The sequence below is a fragment of the Cryptotermes secundus genome, unplaced genomic scaffold, assembly GCF_002891405.2.
Source record: "Cryptotermes secundus unplaced genomic scaffold, Csec_1.0 scaffold958, whole genome shotgun sequence".
NCBI lineage: Eukaryota > Metazoa > Arthropoda > Insecta > Blattodea > Kalotermitidae > Cryptotermes > Cryptotermes secundus.
In genome coordinates, this window is record NW_019720583.1 from 552,842 (window position 1) to 574,864 (window position 22,023).

General features: G+C 38.8%; 1 protein-coding gene across 1 annotated transcript in view; it reads right to left on the minus strand.

Annotated features, from left to right (window-relative positions):
- Positions 1 to 328: 328 nt before the first annotated feature.
- LOC111869899 (omega-amidase NIT2) overlaps positions 329 to 22,023 on the minus strand; it is a 33,705-nt gene continuing 12,010 nt past the window's right edge. The window contains exons 3-7 of the mRNA XM_023861769.2: positions 16,718 to 16,902; positions 10,316 to 10,484; positions 7,495 to 7,728; positions 3,297 to 3,401; positions 329 to 1,152 (exon numbers count right to left, since the gene is read on the minus strand). Of these exons, the coding sequence (XP_023717537.2) occupies positions 3,313 to 3,401; positions 7,495 to 7,728; positions 10,316 to 10,484; positions 16,718 to 16,902 (677 nt within the window). The 3' untranslated portion in view covers positions 329 to 1,152; positions 3,297 to 3,312. The remainder of the gene's footprint in view (positions 1,153 to 3,296; positions 3,402 to 7,494; positions 7,729 to 10,315; positions 10,485 to 16,717; positions 16,903 to 22,023) is intronic.

Genomic DNA, 22,023 nt, shown 5'->3' on the forward strand with positions numbered 1-22,023 from the left:
CACAGTATTAATGAATACAAATTCACGTTGCAGATATACACGATAGGGAAGAAGAGCTCCAACAGAGTAGGATGAACAGGACTGGCGTAATAAGATACGACGTAGCGATCGGGAACCCTGGACAGTTTTAATATTTTTACGATTGACATTTGTCAATATATATGATGGACATATATTTTAGTTATTTTAAAGTGAAGACAAGGCATACAATGTACTAGTTTGACGTGAATTGAGTAGCACCTGAAGATGGCATTCTTATGCCGAAACATGTAGTGAAAGTGAAAGAAGAAGATAGATAAGTGTATGCACTGCAAGACGGAATAAACAAATCATGAACGTAAATTATTCTGTCTACTGGCTTCAATACTCCCTCGCTTACTGCTCTGTTTGATGTGTTGGGATACAGCATGGGTGATCTGATAAATACCACTAACCACACTGGAAATAATTTCCCCATACTATTTCAAAAAGAGCCTGTGCATATCTCACTTCACCATATGTCACTGTCAGTAACGACAAGAAGAGTCATATGAAAATTTAAATTAACTGCTGCAACTATTTCTTATGTGCCACATCCTATGCAATATATAACTCTCATGCATGAAGTCTGTAAACTGTAATATTACAATCTTTTGAGATATAATGCTGTTGAAACTGGTTCACAGTAACAATGTTTCACATGAACCTGCTGCCTATATCTTATAAAACTTTTTCTACCCTGACAATGGAAGACAGCAGGTTCCTCCATACGTGATACCTACCTACCACATTACATATGTGACTGTCCAGAAGACTATACCTTAATATTCACTGCAGTGATAACCTCAAATCTGATATCTGTAAACCTTTTAATAACATTCTCTCACATTGTATCCAAATAATGAAAATTAAGTGTGTACATACACAGAAGTGAACTGCAATTTCATACATACACGACAACATTCAGTTTCATGGTTCCTAGAATATGACACTGTGAAAATGTGATGGGCATCAGATGTTCAAAACATGGGCTCAAACAAGCAGCATGAAACTGATGGATCGATGGAAGACCACAGCAAGCTTTACAGCCATCCAGATGGGAATAACACTGAAGTGTACAATGCTGGTCCATTAAACAAGGCAAGATTGGCACAAGAGTTAACTTTGAGGGCACTGAAATAAAACAATTTATAAAAATTTACCAGGAAATCACACTTCATATATCACCTACTCACTAAATGTAAATTATGAATCTCTGATTGTTTAATGAAGCTGCGTCAACAGTTTAGGTTGTATAGTACTGAATCAACAAAAAGAGGGTGATTATAAAAGATAACTTGTAAGAGTTGTGGTTGGAAGCTATCATGGCTCTTGTTTGAAGTACAATCCCAGCATTTGATGGAAGGACGGCTAAAATGCATTTTCAGTAGCTCATATTATAGAGTGCTGAATGGCAAGATGATCAGTGAAGAATGAATTCTGAAGTATGTGGAGGGAAGCAATCTTGGTATAATTTGAGGTACTAACTTGAAATCTGACTGAAGGCACTGACACACCCTGTCTCTAGGCTCGTGAAGGGTATGAAGCTCTTTAGCATGCAATTTTCTCTAGTCTCCTCCTACTTCCACTTTCTTAGATCTACATACCTCTTCAACATCTGATTCTTACACACCCTCAATCTATGCCCTTCCCTTAAAGCAGATCAAGTTTTTTCACTCATACATAGGTGAGTCAAATGCAAACTGTAAAACTGAGATAAAAATTTGAAATATCATGCCATTGTCCTATAAGTTGGCAGACATGTTACCAAGGCTATAAAGAATATCCTATAGGTGGCAGTACTATGCAGACAAACAGAACGCCATCACAGTGCCAGTTTGAAGATGGCTGCTACATTACATGCATGCATGAAAGAAGAACAACGTTCTGTAATTTCTTTTTTGATCAGTGAAGGTGTGAAACCAACTGAAGTTCATTGACAAATGAAGGTTTAGTATGGTGATGCATGCTTGTCACAGCAGCAAGTGTACGAGTGGAGTAGGAAATTCAGAAATGGTGTCACATCTGTGGCAGACGATCCTCGCCTGGGTCAGGCTCACAAAGTCGTGATGCCTGAGTCTATTGCAGCGGTTGAAGCCCTAGTGATGGAGAATCGCCGAATGTCGGTGGATGAAATAGCCAAAATTCTTAACATGAGTCTTGGATCAGCACACCATTTCATTCATGATGTGTTCCAGTTTCACAAATTGTCTGCAAGGTGGGTGCCACAGCAGTTTACTCCAGAATTGAAACGACGTGTTGATGCCTGTGAAGAACTTCTGCGGGATCTTGAAGCAGAAGGCAATGGCTTCCTTTTGAGAATCGTTACTGGCGATGAAACTTGGGTGCACTACCACCAACCAGAAACAAAGAGAACGAGCAAGGAATGGTGTCATTCCTCATCACCTAAACCCAAGAAGTTCCGGACACAGCTATCTGCTGGGAAGAATATGCTGACTCTCTTTTGGGACGAACGAAGCGTACTCTTGGAGCACTACACGCCTCAGGGGAACACTATCACCAGTGCCTCATATTCACATCTCTTGAAGAACCATCTTCGACCTGCAGTCAGATCAAAGCAACGTGGACTTTTGACTAGAGGTGTCCTTTTGCAACATGACAATGCAAGGCCCCATACTGCCCGTGCAACAGTCGCAACAATCCAAGACTTGCACCTTGAGTGCCTTCCACATCCGGCATACTCACCAGACCTAGCACCAAGTGATTTCCACATGTTTGGGCCATTCAAAGAAGCAATGGGAGGAAAGAAGTTCTGTTCTGATGAAGAGGTACAGCAGGTGGCGCATGAGTGGTTGTGCAGACAACCACAAGATTTTGTTTCTAGAGGAATCCATACACTTTGTAAACGCTGGAGGACCTGAATTGAACGAAATGGAGACTATGTAGGAAAATGATATAGTTGTGTACCGCTTTCATTCAATAAATTAAATTAAAATTTGTTTACTGTTTTCATTTGACTCACCCACATACAAAGCAACATGTAAAATTATACCTGCGAGAATCTTAAAAGTCTGTGTCTTTTGAGAGGATGTCGGAAGACATAAAGATTATAAGTGGATGGTTGCAAACCTTCCAAATATAAATGCACTCTTAAATTTTTCATGAACGTAGTTTTGATTCATTGTTGTCATCCGAAACATAAAAAATCAATATAAGGCATGCTATTACTACAAGGTACAGAAATAAAACTTATATTTGCATAAGACCTAAAAGTAACACTTTTAAATCTGTGTAATAAGCTAAAATATCAAACAGACCAGTATAAGAGCACCCTTAGTCCTTTAGTACTGTGTCATACAAGTCAGTTCTTCTCTGTCTGAACACTGGAATCTGCTGCCTCACTTCATCCACTACTTTCAAGTCTGAAATACAAACACATAAATAACAGATATAATGCAGTTAGTATAATACAGAAGACTGTGATTTGGTGAATACAAGATGTGAAGTTTAACAAACATAAACATTGACACATGTTTAGTGACGGGACATAAACTTTGGCTTCTTAACCTTTACTGGATGAACGTCATCATATGATGTCGTTAAAAGTTAGGGCAGCTGGCTGAACGTCATCATATTATGTCGCGGATTCCACGTGTGTAAGGTTTTTTTTTAATTAAATTAAAAATATAAATTGTTGTTCTATTTACATGATTTTTGATCACAACCTTTATAAGGTGACAGCCTTCCCTCCTGCTTGATCTAATGTAATCTACCAACGTCATATGGCCGAACGACCTCATATGATTTCGCGCACTGCACGCGTGTAAAGATTTCTTTAAAATTAAATTTAAAACTAAATTTTTGCTCTACTTATGTGATATATGTTCACCATCTTCATGAGGAAACAGCCTTCGCTCCTGCGTCATCTATGGTAATGTGGCCTTCGTATGGTACTGCCGAAAACATTCCGAAATGCAGAGTCCGACGTCGCAGCTCACGCACTTCATACGAACGCTAGACCGCTTCCCACGCGAAGAGCACACACGACACCTCAGTTGCGATTTAGAGGAAGCAGGCCAGTGATGTCGAGCTACAGTGATATTTATCCCTGCAGCTACACGGGAATAATTATTCACACCTCTCCAGCCACACTGGTCTGGCGGTCCCCAAGTTGCCGACGAAGGTGATGACCCTTCGTCCGCGGAATCAGAACTCCAACTTTCCTCGCCACTCTCAGAATCGGTTGAATAGCAGTCCAAATCTGTGTCATTGAACAGCTGTTTCTCAATTTCAGCATCAGAACTCCAACTTTCCTCGCCACTCTCAGAATCGGTTGAATAGCAGTCTGAATCTGTGTCATTGAACAGCTGTTTCTCAATTTCAGCATCTTCCATATGACGTCGTCGTTTGGCCATGGTGAACTATACGGCTCTCTAGCAGTGAATCTCTGTGCTTAGACCACGATAAGAAGCCATAAATCATGACCTCAAGACCACACATACAAAAATCTCATTCACGCCTTCGCTGAACTGAATATCTGCTTCAAAGTTGGTACATGATGTCATGGCTGGCTAACCTTATATTGCGATGTTTCAAAATCGTTACAAACACAATGGTTTGACTGCAATGAATGAACAAATGACCAATCTGGCAACACCATATTCCGAGAATTAACTCCTGTGTCTATCTAACACATTACACAGCAACATGCATACCGACATGTCCCATACGATAAATAAGCTTCAACAAGAGACACCATTGAATGTGAAGTCACCACAAGGACTTACACTGCTAAAACGCATGGTGCAGAAAATGTATGAATTTTGGGAAATTTTTTTGGGGGAATCAGTGTAAAAATTTTTTACAGATATTAAAATCTGTAAATTAGAATATCTGATTCTATATTCTTTCTACATTAAAGGAGCGTTCATTTCATTCGTTTATCATAAAAAATGTAGAAATCACACCATTTTTAGAAACATGCTTACAATTTCATTGCTCTAGAAGGGCGGGCATTTAAATAAACTCCGTCCAGCTGCCCCTACCGGAAATTAAATGGCCCGTCCGATAAAGGTTAATTAGCTTTACTGGAGTCTTATGTCATTGCTAATTTACACACTCTGCAAGTCACTAGAGCACATAGTAAGTCTTCTATGCCTCCTGTCTCTTCACTAGTCATTGCCTGGTAATGTGTCTCAACAATGTCCTCTGATTCCAGTGTTACTAGCTGCCGAATATCCTGCATCTGACCCATGCTCCATGTGTGTTTTCTTCACCTTTTTAACTTCTGAAAGCTCCGATTAATCTGTTACACAGCCTTGGCATGGATTGTGTAGATAAAAACACTTTCAACAGCTCCTGTATTGTTGTTTATCTGCCTCCTCCGGCTTTTGGCTCCCAATTTATTAAAAAACGGATTTATTTTGCAAATAATGAAATTCCATCAGGCAGAATGGTTGCAGATTATGAAATGCAGAAGGGGTTTCAAATTTCTCAATCGGTGACCTTACAAAAACATTGGCCTTGGGTGAAGTAATCATGAGATATGAGGGAAGATATGCTTTCCAGCATCAAGTCCAAAAAAAAAGAGTATAAAATACTGTCCTGTGTTTCCTAGGTAATGCAGCAAGAAATTCTTTTGGATCAGATGACGAAGTTTATTGGACAATCACTTTTTACTCTCACTAATACAATCACTTGGACTTATAATGCCTTCAGACATACCCTCAACTGTTATACACTCTTTCACTGCTGTTCTCAGTGGAGCACCTTCGTTCTTTGCTTTTCTTGGTTTGTTGTTATCTGCGCTCAATTCCGACCTGGTCTTCTCTTATACCCTACTGTTGGACGGGCTAGAAGTCGCCTTGTTCAAGTGTTCCGTTTCACATGTTCTATCTGCCAGTGGTAGTCTTTTCTGTCATAGCGGGAACTTTACTAGTTACCTTGCTTAGGTTTGCTAGCTGTTGCATAGCAATGGGTGTGTTCTGATTCAAAATATTCCAGCCCTAGGCAGCACGCCACAATACCATACCATTACAGAAGCTTCAAAAAAGCAGATGAAATATTACACGCCAGTTTATCTAGGGAATGCAAATACTGCAGGTGCATTACATAAGGAACACTATTCTAGCTAATACTTCAGGTGTAAATATGCTGGGTCAAGGCCCTTGAAGTACTAAAGGAAGGCATTATATACAAGATTAATGCAGAGCTCAGTCTTGGAAAAAAAGCGGGGGCAGTGTACATTATCATCAACAAGCAAAAACCCTATGCAGTAAATGAATAACAAAGCAAAGAACAAATGAATACATCATACACTGAAGGTTGTGAAAGAAATTGTACCACAGCACATAGCAACAGTCAGACTAGAGATCAGCTATCACTACTGAGGTTATCATGGTTTCCTTCTGCCCCTCCACGCAAATGATGCTACAGTAACAAAAATCACATTAAGGTTGTTTCCTTCCAGATCCTTCCCAATTCATTATTTCATAACGATCTTCTAATCGGTCACCATATATTTTGAGATAACAGCTACAGTGACTTCCCAAAAAAACATATATCGAATGATAGAAGGGCTATTCTTTAAACCCTGTCTGCAGCTCAGTGTGTCTAACAGAGGCAGATTTCCCTTTTTAGAACCTGTGAGCAAGCTCAGTTTGCCTGGCAGTTCCTTCTTTCAGAAACCTGACAGCAAGCTTAATCCGTATGCACAGCTCCTACTTCTTCAGAACTCTTTTTTATCACCGAACTGTGCGTGTCTGTCAGAGTTTCTTCTTCAGAACTCCTTAAGAAAGACTGGTGTGGCCAGCAGAGTTCCTCCTTCTTCAGAAGTCTTATCACCGAACTATACGTGTCTGTCAGAGTTTCTTCTTTAGAACTCCTTAAGAAAGCTTGGTGTGTGCAGCAGAGTTCCTCCTTCTTCAGAACTCCTTTTTATCACCAAACTATATGTGTCTGTCAAGAGTTTCTACTTTAGAACTCCTCAAGGAAGCTTGGTGTGTCCAGTAGAGTTCCTCCTTCTTCAGAACTCCTTTTTATCACCCAGCCATATGTGTCTGTCAGAGTTTCTACTTTAGAACTCCTCAAGAAAGCTCGGTGTGTCCAGTAGAGTTCCTCCTTCTTCAGAACTCTACCACCAATATTGTGTCTGTCAGAGTTCTTTCTTCATAACTCTATCAGTAAGCTCAGTGTGTCTGTCCATCCTGTGACTAAACTACAGACCTCAGTATTAAAGACTGAGATGGAGAAATTATGCTAAATAATGTTTTGTCCAAGCTAGAAGCCTAATATGGTTGAATTATTGCAACATATTTAACTTGGTTCCCTTTCCAACATACATTTTATGGTTAAAATGCAAGAGGTTACAATACGACAATAATTTCTGACAATATGCAATTAATATGTTTCAACTGTGATTTCAAGACATAAAATACCAATTGAACAGCTAAACACATTTCAAAGAATAACTGCACTTAAAGTAGTTCAAATTCAACATTTCTATATATTACTCACCGATATCAGCATATACTATCCCCTCATCAAATTCTGTCTTGGCAATCACTTTTCCCCAAGGATCCACCACCTGTGAATGCCCCCAAGATACATAATCTGCATTCTTATCTTGAGCAGGAGCAATGGTTGCAACGAATACCTGGTTCTCTACTGCTCTTGCTCGCTGTAGCAACTCCCAATGCAATGGACCTGTTGTCATGTTGAATGCTCCCGGATATAACAGGAGATCACACTCTTAAAAAAAAAGTAAATTATTAAGAAAGTTGGATCCGTCTGCTGAGAATAATGCAGACAAGTTACTGACATATCTCTTTGGTGCTGTACCCCAGCTTACTATGTGGACAGGGTCACAGAAGTGACATTTGCAGAAGAATATTTGTGTGTACTCATAGTTAGTTAGTTAGTTACTTAGTTACTTGTAGAGGGTGGGTTTCTCCATGCACTTAGACCTGTAGTGGTCCATTCTGCTTCCCTCTATGATTTCTACCAGTCTCTATATCCTACCGGTACTGGTGCTTACCATCAGTCCCGCCCAGCCAGCGAGACCGGCTCTACTGGCTGAGAAGTATCTATAATGCTTCCCCCATCTACCGGAGGTATTAGAGACTGCTGTTGGGCGGCAAACGTCCGCAAATTTGGCTCAGTGACTGTGTGTACTCATAAGTTTATCCATTAACAACTTCTATACATCTACTGGTTAAATTTTCATTCAACTTTATATTAATATCATAAATACCATTATTTCAAAATTGTATCTGCATGTCATAAACAGTATAAAAAGACAGTGTCATGTAACTTCGAACAAGGCCCCGCATTCCTAGTCAAATCCCATGCATAGCTTGTGGTGGGAGGAGTTTCTTAACACTCGTTCTTCCCTTGAACCCACCCCCTTGTCTGAAATTTTTCTTCTGCGCATTCAAGGTTACTCTTGACCTTGTTCGAAGTTATGTGACACTTGCTATAACATGAGAGCCAAGTGATATGCTGAGGCACCAAAACACTAGAACAATTTTAAGCATGGTCCGTAACTCTTGTATAGCTACAGACTTCAACAGATTTTATAAAATCACGAACCTGAGTGACCTTAAATGGGGTTTGGATTGGTAATAAAATTTATTGGATTCTTACAGATCATAACTATAATTAACTGTAAGTTTCATGGATCTACACACTCAACAAATCACTATAGCATGAAATAAGTCTTCTCACATACACAACACACAATGCGTAAGAAACATCCGACCATAAGCCTACACAACCTCAAGTTGACATTTCCCATCATCGGGACGAATCAACAAGAAGGAGCCGAACATTTTACTTTAAATGTTTTAAACTTTTAAATATTTTAACATTGACGGCTCAATTTGAGGGCAGTTTTCAGATGGAATGCAAGAGTTGTACGTGCAATCAATGCTACTAGAAAGTGTTGTGCTTTTACACTTCGACATCTGTAACAGCGTCCACGCAGCTTACATACTGCGTACATTAAACAATGCCAGTGTTTTCATGTGTTTGTAATACGTGCCTCTGATGATGGTTTTTCTTGAACCGAAACATGTAAGGCAAGTGAGATAAATAAGTGACCTAAAAACATTGTTACACTCGACGGATTTTTCATTGACAATTTGTGATTGATAGTGTAACGGACCAAAAATGAAACAATTCAAAATGGCTGACTTGTGTTTCACTTCCCCAGATACAGCCTATGCGCAGACCACAGAGACACAACTTCCTGAAATTCCTTCCCAGGAAATTTGGTAAAAATGGGACAAAATAAAAACTAATAAAAAATATAACAACCATGGGCACTAAATTTTTGTCCAGGTGGTTAGATGAGTCAACCAATACAGAAATGAAATGAGCTTCTCTTAGCTCTTTAAGTATCTGTTTTGTTGCAAATGGTGCAATAACATTGGTGATTACTACTCTGCATTGTTTCTGAATATGTAAATTTATCGTTGAAGTTTCCTTATGACAGTGGTTGTGCAGCCCATGGATTTGAAGCTGTGGTTATGCACTGCAGTGTGATATGCAAAGGCTGCTAGTGATAACTGCTTTACCATTTCACAAATATTCTTCATACTTAAGTAGTTTCTTTTATTAGTGGGGTGGTACTAAGTCCCTTGCACTGCGGCCACTTCTGGCTTATTGTACCAACCCCAGATGATAGGTGAGAGTGACTGTGCAGCAATTGGTGGGATGAAGATTGGCAGGGGAAACTGAAATACTTGTAGAAAACCCGCCCCAGTGCCACTTTGTCCACCTCAAATCCCACTTGACCAGACCCGGGATCAATCCCGGGCCACTGCAGTGGGAAGCCAGCAACTAATCGCTTCAGCTATGGCACGGACGTTAGAAAAAAAACCCTAAATAATGTAGTCTGGATATTCTTTATTCAAGCTTGCAATGAAATTCTTGAATGATGATTACTGGATTTTTATAGATGATACAGCACATGCAAATAAATATACTGTACCCTGTATTGTCGGAGCCTATGATTTTCTTACATGGAGGTTTCTGTTATAGAGAATTCACTGTGAAGAGCTTTTACTCTCTAAGCAGTTGCAATTGTCTCATTCTTAAAAATTCAGGGCCAAGGTATGAGGGAAGATGACTTGTTCTGTATCCAAAGGTACTAACCTGCTTAGGATTTATGGAATGTAAATAAATTCAATTCAATTCAATTCAATAAAACTCTGGGACCACTTTCTCCTTTTGTCTCTGCTTCACTCTTTCCTTTTTTCTTTGTGCTAAGTCACACCTATAAGACAAGTTGAAGGATAATTAAAGTTATTCACACTAAATACACATGCATACTCACCTTCCTTTCTATAAATTTGAGCCATCTCACCAAATCTCATATCATAACAGATTCCAATACCAATTTTACAAATATCAGTATTAAAGACTGTCAATCTTTTCCCAGCAGTCAAAGTCTCAGACTCCTTGAAACATATCCCACCTGGGATGTCAATATCAAATAAATGAACCTGCAACAGTATGCAAACAGCATACATTCTACTTATGCTCACCTGTATGACAGAACAAAGGTTCTCACTTGCCCAAATGAAATACCATACATCAGTAAAATCTTACATTCGGTTAAAAGAGGCTCACTAATGTGAACTATTAAAATAAATGTTCAATTAATTAATGATAGTTCAGAATTCAAAATTTCTTTCTTGCATCCTGCAGAGCTCTATGTAAAATAAATGATATACTCATTAAAAATAACAATACTATCAATACATCCTTTACATTTATTCTACAATATGGCTACCTATTTCAGCAACTCTGCTATTTAAGGAACTCCCTCCATGTTTAAATGAAAATGCACCATTATCAAGCCAAATTACCCCACAAGAGTATTGAGAATGGATCTGTGAGAACTCATACAATATACTTAACGTGGACAGAAGATTAATTCCCTTCAAAACAGGTTCCTTCAGCATGTAAATATATCTCACTGTTCATTCCAATACTGACAGTACCTCTCAAATTCAATTTCTGGAACTGTCAACAGCTGCTCCATCAGAATTTGTTCAAATGTCTCCACAGCATCCAATTTTTGCCTTTCAAGAGGTGAGGTTAAAGAAAAAACTCAAAAGGAGCCACATCCAGTGAGTATACAATTTGAAGTTACTGTCAAATCACATACAAGATAAAACTTCATAATGTGACATGATGCCTGAAAGCTGGAATAGTGGAGCCAGAGTATGTTCTTTACTAGGTAACGGCTTGGTAAACATGCACCCACGCCAACGATTACACAAGTAACAATCCCGGTACTGTTGGATTATAATGATGGAAACTGTATTTTCTGATGGGTCTGCCCTAAGGCTATATAACAAGGATCCCAGGCCAGCTGAAATAATAATCAAGTCCTTGAGATGAGAGATAACTGAGAAGAGATGGCTATGAGTTAGTTCAGTTGCAAGAGTGTGGCTGTGAAAGGAAGACTCCATGTGTGCTACAGTTACAGAGACTAGTATAATTACTGTGTTGAAATCTGTTGCCAGGATATGACTAGTGAAGACTGTGAACCCTAGTGCGTGTGTGTGTGCGTAACAGCAAACTGTGAAGTGAGTATATCAGCAATAGCAATGTATTATTTCTAGTTCTGTGTGGCATGTACAAATGGTCAATAAATTCATTATCCAATCCATACCCCCAAATATGTGAAAATATGCTTTTTTTGAAGTGTATTATTCAAAATTACATCTTGAAAGGACAAAAAATTTGAATAGCTAATTTTAAACATGCAATATACATTCTGTGGTTCTGTTTTGGATAGTCTCTGCATCTATGCAGTTTTTCCAAATATACTAAACTTCCTGTTTTTACATGAACCTGCAGACAGCATGACACAAACACCTTTGTTTACAAGCTCTCTTAATCATACTCAAGTATAGCGCTATCACCAATCTACCCACTCACAAATCACTGGGACATGCTCCATTCTCGTCCTCATACTTTGTTGAACTCTTTTGTCTTTGTACTCCCAACTGAACTTAGTTATCGTGGGAACCTCCTGTAATTCTTCAGCACGGACCCCATGGAAAACAACATGCCATGTATTATCAAGAATGCCACTGGCCAGCAAGAGATGTCATATTATTCCATATTTTGTTGTATATATAACCCAGAAATGGGCTATTTACCAAGAATCTGTCTCCATGGGAATGTGTTTATCGAGCCGTTGCCTAGCAGTGGATCTATATATCACAATATTTTAGCTTCAGTTCTTATCTGGGAGTCTTCCAAGACAACACTGTGGACTGACAGACCAAAGACTTTGGATATATATACCATGACACCATCAGAAATCCAACTGCCCTCTGCTCTACTGGTTAGTACTTTAATGGCACCTGGCTGGAAAACAATTGGTAACATTGCAAGTGGTGGCCGCGAGAACTATCATGTGCCAAGTGAACATAAGTGCACTGGAATGTGTTTTTGAATAATTTTACAAAAATGGTAATTTTCTTTGAAATTTCTGCCACATGTATGAGAATTCCAGATACCTGGATACTAGATAACCATGTATTTACAGTATGCAGAAAGTGGCCAACCATGAGCAAACTGACACACATGGGACAACTGAGTAGTGGTTGTAAAATATCTTGGGAGAGGTTGATGGAACCTGTGGGAAAGAGAGGTTTGCACACTTGCAACAAAAATACAACCTGTGTCACCTGTAGTGTAAACTGTGATACTTCTCTTGTACTTCCTAGCTGTGTGTGAAGCAGGACAACATGAGTGATTCTGCTACCAAAATGAAATAAACTGGAAAATTATGACATGAAAAACTCAAAATAATCATAAAAGCTAACTAAAGGAAAAGTGGAGGACAGAAGCTATGGAAGCATGTGGAATTCTGCAATCAGCACTCTCAACAGAGCTACGAAATCAGGATGCACTTCAAACACTAAGCCACAAAAGGTACAAAAATTGCTAAATGGAAGCAAATCTGAAAAGCATAACATATGAACTGAGGAGATGAATTATTTTAATTATTCTGTAGTACACCTACTGAAGGCCTACCACAGTGCCCGCAGTCTAGGGCAGTGGTTCCCAACCTGTGGTCTGCGGACCCCCGGGGGTCTGCGAGTAATTCAAAAGGGGTCCGCGGGATAGTTTATTTTCATTAAACTTTATCTTATCATGTTCCTCACACCTGGGATATTTGCAATGTATATCTCTGGCTCTTGAGGCCCATGGTTGAAGTAAAATTTAATGGGACTGTTGGTACCAAAACGGTGCCTTCCCTTTGTAAAGCAGAGGGGAATAACCAATGATTTGCGTACCTTTTTCCAAGAGCATTTTCTTTTGGTCCGCCCATTGCATCTCAGACCTGTGTTTCAGGGCAGACTGTTGTCCTTACCTGCTGTCTGACCAGTCTCCCCTTCCCCACCAAATCCATCCCTCTTTGGTTAGGAATAAAGCTGGGACCGGTGACCACGTTTCTTATTCATTTCAGTGGCAGAGTGAACAACCTGTGTGTCTTTAGTTTTTGTGCAGTGAATTTTTATATTATTATACAAGTGTGTTTTTCTCAGTTTAATATACATTTTTTCTACTTTTGTTCAAATAATTGAGTTCACAATGAAACTTCTGATTTTCAGTTTGTCCACAATCTTATTTAGATATGGATCGGTGGTTAAAGTGTGGATCGTTGATTAGGTGAGTGTTAAATTCATAATATTAGGCCTAATTGATATGTTCATGATCTTCTGAATAAGTTCCATTTATAACAGCATTTCATTGTCATAAATGACATATTTAGTGTTGTAAAATTGTACGTCACTGCTTTACTTTTATGATATGTAAAATATAAAATTTTCCATTTTGGGTTTTAAGGGGGCCGTGGTCAATTAACATTTGGTACAGGGGGTCCACGGCATCCGAAAGGTTGGGAAACACTAGTCTAGGGTATGCCCTAGACTGTGCGGGCACTATGATAGGCCTTTGCTTGCTTGAACACTGTGATCATGGATTTCAATGCCACTCAAGGCATGGATGTCTGTTAGGACGCGGCATTGTGATGGACTGATCCCCCATCCAAGGAGTCCTACCATCTAAGATTAAGAAACTGAAGAGACACGAAGTGTTTCACAGATGCTCTATGGTCCAAGTGGGAGCAACAGAGGAAGAGGAGGAAATGAGAATGACACCTACTGATGGCTTTGCATTTTAGGAGAAAAAGTCAATGACAGTGCACTAAAATGGGAACTAAGCATAAATGTTCAAATGGCTAGCTATAAAGGCTGGATGGTTCTGTGGTTTATTTCATGGTGCTGTCAGCATCTCACGCGGTATAGTGTCAAATGTTAGGATCAGGAGTGAATAACGAATTGGAGGCGATTTGAATGGAAGCAGTCACGGCCTAATTGAAATACTATTCTGACATTTAATTAGAGAGACCAAGGAAAACCATGGAAAACTCTGTCAGGGTAGCAAGCGTCACAGGCGAAATTCAAACTGAGCACCTCCCGAATACAAATCTTGAGAGTCACTGCAATGATTAACATATCGTGACTGAGAACAATGAACATTCTTCTGTAGACTTTAGACCTGAAAGTCAGCATCAAATTTGGTATCACTATTTAACATGCCACGGAACACTGATGAAACTACACTGTTTTAAAATACTCAATCCATCAAACACAGCACTGGCAAATAGAGGGAAGTTGTGCCACAGAGAAAAGAAGCACAAGAATGAGCCAACTTCAGTACTCTGTTGTGATGGAGAAGAGAGTGACAAGTTACAACCAATGATAATGGGTAAGTCTGAAAAACTACACTGTATAAAAAATAACAAATGTCCATGTGAATAAAGTGTTATCCAAACTGACAAGTAACTACGAAGACACACAACCAACAGGTGAAAGGCTCAGAAAGTAGAATGGCATGCAAGAACAGGAAATCTCTGTTGCTGCTTACCAACATGCAGCACATACTCATGAAGATCTTCAACTGAAGTGTGTCTGAGTTTTGTGTTTACACTCAAATACCACAAATTACTTCAAGCCTCTGGATCAGCATACAATCCATTCTGTGAAATGTGCATACCAGAAGAACATGGTCTGTTACTATGTAAGATTTGAGGTTTTCACGGCAGCGACTATGAAGAAAGTGGTCTTCTGGGATGTGGTGTTAACTGACGTTTCGGAGGAACGTATCGCCTCCATCTTCAGGGTAGAAGGAAAAATAAGAAAATCCACAAGTGAAGAGACCATGAGAACTGGTCTCTGCAAGTCATGGAAGCCTCTAATCTCTTCCCTAAAAATCCCCCGGGGACATGATGCCAGATCCACAAGGCTACACAGGCCATGACCCACTAACATAGCAACCGCACAAGCTTAAGGGTTAGTGCCCTCCCTTTAACCTTGCCTTTCTCTCCCCCGACACAATATCATATACAAACCCTGTTCCTGTCCCAGCCCCTTCACCCCTCCCACTCCACTGATTTCACATGTAGACTTGCCCCCCCCTTCCTTCCTTCACTGCTTTCACATAGCTGTGTTTATTTCCAACAACAGTCTGCTTGTACCAGTTCTCACGGTCTCTTCGCTTGCAGATTTTCTTATTTTTCTTTCTACCCTGAAGATGGAGGCGATACGTTCCTCCGAAACGTCGGTTAACACATCTACATGGTGCCACATCCCAGAAGACTGCTTTCTTCATGGTCTGTTACTATTTGAGGCTAATCATTAGAAATGTCGCCATAACTGAAATTATGGATCAAAACACAATGCAGTGAGAAATGCTGGTAAGTTGCAACTCCACCTCAAGTACAGTTATCCAAAGTTATTTAATCAAAGGGGGTTTTGGTACAACGAAATATTTGCTAACAAGGATGAGGGTACATGAACTGTCAAATTTAATCTCACAATTTCATCAACTCCATCACTGCAGACAATCTTAAACTGTTCAAAGACAATCACGTTGAAAAAACATGGTCACTCACGACTTCATGTGTGGAATAAATGAGTGCAAAGGGTAGGAGGAAAGTAGAGAATGAGCCGGTAGTTCTTTCATGCCTGATAAAAAAAGCTCTTACAGGTTTATGAATACTGGTCTCCACATAACACGTAGGCCTGAAGACATTTCAAGCAGTGACATAAAAGCTATAGACACAATGCAAAATACTGTTTCCAAGACATACCTCGACTTCTTTAAATGAATCTTATTTTTTTTTTACAGAAGGGCATTATAAGATCAGTGGTATAAATTAATATTTATACCAAGTTTGCAATACTGAGAGAAGTTATAGCATTTATAGTAAAAAAATATTTCTCTCTCCTTTAGAGACAAGGCTTAAGATGTTGGCATCGCTACACAATACTAGGCTTTGCAGCCAAGTCTGTGGTGAAACTGCATAATTTAAATCTATTTATTTTAAGGTTTGTATTTTTCAGTCAAAAGAATTCAACTATTGATACCTTATGGAATTCTAATATCCTGGAATTAAAACATTATCTTCCAGAAGGGCATAAAACAATTCTTGAAGTGCAAAACTGAAATCCAATGTTACACATAAATTAGAAAGATTCTTAAACTAACTGCAACCAAATTGTTTGGATCTAAGTTGTCGTCTTTTTCAACCATAAAATTATGATTTTTGTTGCCTTTAATTCCATTTTAAGCCAAAAGCCTGAAGGTGACAGGAACACTGCTGCCTAAATTCAAAATAATATTGGAATTATATTACAAAACTTACTTTCTGATGTTTGGTGACAAGCTCCCCAGATGGATTCCAGACTGTACAGGTGTTATACAACTTATCACCATCTTTTTCAGGGATTGAGCCAGCAACAAGGTATATTTGGTGCTCCTTAGCTGCCTGAGACAGAGAACTACTTGTTTGTCCTGATGGGATTAGCTCTGCATACTTTGGGAAAAATTCTGAAATGTTTTAATACAGCATCATAATAATAATCACCACTGACATGACTTGGACAGGAAACCCAATTATAATTAATGTTTGCGAAATAAGTAAACTAAATAATAAGATGATTAAAAAAAATAAAATTTCAACAAAAAGTTCTGGTAAGTGCTAATCAACCATTTTCCTTTGATAGAACACAGACCACATAGAAAACCATGCCTTCTATTTTTTAATGCAGCACAAATGTGTTTACTGAGCCGATGCCTGCCAACATAAGGAGGATATATAGTCCAGTACAGTAAATTGTTGCTGGCCTTTGCCAGCATAGTGATTCTTGCTTCTGAGTCCCACAGGACTCATGACTATATTTCACTACATGATGGCTCTGGGAGCCTATAGACTGCCATTTTGAAAGGAAGGGGTGGAGAAGTAAAGCTATACTTGCAACAGGTCATAGTAGGCCTATATGTGAGACATCAAGGCTTCCACATTTTTAGACCATCAGTTCACAGATGGTGGTGAGGCTGTCAGCCTTATGCACCAGCCACCCTTTACACCCAGGAAGATTCCTGGTACTCATTTCTGTGAGAGGCTGAGTCGATCCCAGGTCCACAGTATGGATGGAAGGATTAGGTCAATTGAAAAATAGGGTTTGAGTCACAGTGGTATGGAGGAAATCATAACACAGGACAACTTCCTGCAAAATAACATTCACAGTATAAAACAGGTTGTGGTTTGTTCAATCTTACAGTTTGCAGTCCATTCCATGTTCACTCAGGATCAACAGTACTTCCCCCCTCCCTTTTGAGCCATGTTATACTATCGGCCTTACAAGATGGAGTGTACTATGTGCTAAGGTGCATCTACAACTATACTATGAAATGCAATATTGGGAATAAGCCTTTCATACAACCATTTCTTACACTTTGCACTTTTTATGACATCATGGTAGCCTTCCAATTTCAATTTTCAATCATAATCAATTCTGCCCCACCTATGAACCTTACTGCGCTTTGTCCTGCAAAGTTGGCATTTATTTGTTTGGCTCATACTATTCTAAACATTTTCCATGCACAACCTAGTCTTCAATATCACTCAACGAATTCTTTTAGCACATTTAATTTTTCTGGCACTGAAACTTTCTCCCACCTTTTTCCCATTGGCAATGTCCCTACATGTTTTCCATTGACTGTTCATTTTTACCAACTGCTTTTGATACAATTGCAATTGCTCTTTCAGAGGAACAGTAAGTGCCCTTTCTTTTCTTTTCTTCTGCATAACAAAAGTGCATTAAAAATAAACCTTTTCTCTCCTGAGTAAGTTACATTTTGCGAAGTTTCTCTTTACTGCGAGGTTTCCATTGTGTGAACCTTACTCCTACACCATTCTTTCACACTGGACACCAGAACCAATACAAGGCAGGACATATAAACCAAACATAACATCAACCATCTGCAGGAGTTATGAAAACAATCTAAAATGCCACATGTATGAACCTTTACACCTATAGCCATGTATAACCTAACAATCAGGCAATAAAACCAGTGTTCAATTAAAGAGAAGATAAAATCACAGTCAGATTCTAAACAGGACAACCACAGATACAGTAAAGTCAATGATCATGATCATTATCATTTTATTATCATTCAACAATCCATACATACAGGTATTACAACCATTTGAATAAGGAGACTGTCAGTTTTACATCTAATTCTTGTGCATATCTTTACAGTATACACTGTCCCACCCTAATATAGGGGGTTTGTCGTCTGAATAATATTATCTAGATCTAGTTACCATTAATTTCATTGTCTTTACACAAATACAACAAATTAATCAGCTACATATTACATTTACACACTTGATGAATCAAAAGACAGAAATTCATCTACAGAAGAAAAGGAATGTTTCAGCAAAAAAGATTTTAATTCCTTTTAAATGAGTTAAAGTTTTCCCTTTGTTTTATTTGATTGGGGACCTTATTATACAAACTAATTCCCGTATTTATGACACTCCTCTTAAAAAGAGCTGTATTACAGTGCTGTACATGAAAATTTAATTTTCTTCATGTGTTATAATTATGAATATCCGAATTTATTGCCATAAAAGCCTTGTATTTTTTGACAAAGCATGTCACCTCCAATATATACAGAGAAGGCAATGTTAAAACATTGTAATCTTTAAAAATCTGTCTACATGACGTGCGACTACTAATACCACTAATCACTCGAAGAACCCGCTTTTGCAATTTAAAAATATTTAAAAATGCTTTTACTTTCCCCATCCCCACCCCACAATAAGATACCATTTCTCATACATGACTCAAAATTTGAGAAATAAATAATATTTATCATATATGGACTCATTATTTCTTTTAATATTTTCACCATATAAATTATTTTGCATAGCTTTGCTTTTAGAAATTGAGCATGAGCGCACCATTTTAGGGTTTCTGTCATGTGAATTCCAAGAAATCTCAGTTCTGACTGATATACTATTTCTGTATGAATGATAGGAACAACGTGGTCTATCAACATTTAAAATCATAAACTAAGACAAAGAAAGACATAACTATATACAGAACAAATACAGAGCATTAAAATTCAAGTAGATAAAATTTCCTAAATACAAAAGTGGACATAACAGCAAATAAATTAATACTGGTAAGTATTAAATGAATGAGACACCTGTACAGTACCAACATAAAATCGAAACATTCCCATATAATCTGAACTGGATAGAGTTGTAACTTGCTATCTTCATTTTTAATGATGGGAGAACAGATGGGAAGCATATCTATGAACTTTTAGACCTTATCTTCATAAATTTGTTTAAATCACATTCATTAAGTAATTTCAAACCCTGTCCAGAAAAACTTTTTCAGGAATAAACTGGAGGCTTTCTCTTTCACACAGGACAGAGGATTTCTTGTTCATGGTCTGAGAGCTGTACCTGAAATTCTGACTGCTAGAAGTTCAACAACCTTGAAGATATAACACCGCATGGTCAGTTGAAAGTCACCAGATGCTTCAGAGGAACATATCGCCTCCATCTTCAGGATCGAAGAATTAGCCGAGCAAGAAAGAAGCATGAAACCAGGTGGCAAGCATGGAGGTGACATGTTCCTCCAAAAAATGTTGGTTGATTTTTAACGAACTACAGTAGAACTTGGTTATAACGTCATCAAAGGGACCCAAAAATAGTGTCTTTATAAACGAATGTCGTCGTAACCGAAATGGGCACTTCCACAGTAGCCTTATATTAGTCACGTAAAAATCTACCAAAAACCGAGTTAAAATGTTGCATTTTTTAGTGAAATACGTAGTTAAGTACAGACTAACGTAACATTAACGTGGAGTTGCCCAAATGTGTAATACATCAGCTTTTTTCCTTCCATTTTCTATTTCACGAATCACTTTAACTTTCTCTTCAATGCTTAAAACTTTCCTTTCCATTGCCATGTTTTCGCTACTGCACTTCTCTGGGTTTAGGCAGGAACAATATAGGGTAAGTAGACAATGTGAGGTCCTGTTAGATGAGGTTCTAGGAAAGGAATGCAGTTAACAACCTGCCGCGTCCTCTTGCACTATTCACGCAGTCCCACCCCACACCCTTGTTTTCGCATAAAACCCACGCTCCTCTTGCAGCCCGCGGTCGTATTCTTCCAGGACAGTCACGTCAGCAAGTAGAGAAAGTGAGGGTGGGCAGACACATCGAACTTTCCCACGATATCAGAGAAATTCAGGAATGAAAATGACGTTACATACGAGGTTGATGCATTTGTGCATGTCGTACTAAGCAAGGTATAAAAACAGTTGCTTTATGAGGAATTAGTTCATACCATTGAATATTTGACACAATAGACAAGGTGCCGCAGAAACCGATGTTGCTATAACCAAGTTTTACTGTATATTGAAGTTAAAAGTGGAACCGGTAGATATATTGATTATGCAAGTGTACATGCCAACATCAGAGTATGAGGATGATGAAGTGGAAAAAGTGTATGACACAATTGAAGAAATTCTTCGGGAAGATGGAAGAGGTGACACAAACAGCATCATATTGGGAGACTGGAATAGCATTTTGGAGATGAACCATATCAGAATATTGTGGGATCACATGGACTAGGAAGACGGAATCACAGGGGTCAAATGCTTATTGACTTTTGTGAACAAAATGGACTGATTGTCACCAACACTTGGTTCAAGAAGCCAAAGAGAAGAATTTACACATGGAAGGCACCTGGGGATTGGAGGAGGCATCAGCTGGACTACATCCTCGTGAAACATTGATTCAGAAACAGTGTGAAGGATGTGAAGACGCTGCCTGGGGCAGATATTGACTCTGACCACAACTTACTGGTTGCCAAGTTCCGAACCAGGTTGAAGAAAATTATAAGATTTCAAAAGCGCAGACCTACATGGGATTTGGAGAAATTATATGCTCACAGACAAAGCGTGCAGGAGACCCTAGAAGAGAAACTCAGTGCAATTGAAAGTGAAAGCGGAAATGCTGAAGTGCAGTGGAACAACATAAAATAATGCATGTTAGATACTCTTAGTGAATTGGTTGGTAAAGTTTAGAAGATAGCAAGAAAACCATGGGTTACACAGGAGATGATAAGTAAAATGGATGAGCGAAAGAAATGGAAGAATGTAAACAATGAAGAAGGCAGGAGGAAATACAGGAGACTGAGGAATGAATTGAAAAGAGCCACGGACAGGGCCAAAAAGGAATATCTTGAGAAGATATGCAATGAGATTATAGAATTTCAAAGGACAGGACGTTCTGATGTGATGTAATGAAGACAAAAGAACTAGGATGGAAAGAGAACCATGGGATTCAAAATATTGGCATCGAAGACTCCCAGGGGAATAGAATAAATCAGAGGCAAGTGCTGAAAATTGGGGAAAATTATATTACAGAACTATATGATCAACCTAATCGGCCAGAAACCTTGGAAGTGGAACCGGAAGAATAAGTAGATACAGAAGAGAAAGGACCATATATTTTAAAAGTGAGGTGGAAAAAGCTATCAAGGACATGAGGAATGGAAGGGCTACAGGAGATCATGATGTACCTGGAGATGTGCTTAAGTTACTGGGAGAAGGTGGTTTGAAAACACTGACAAAACTAAT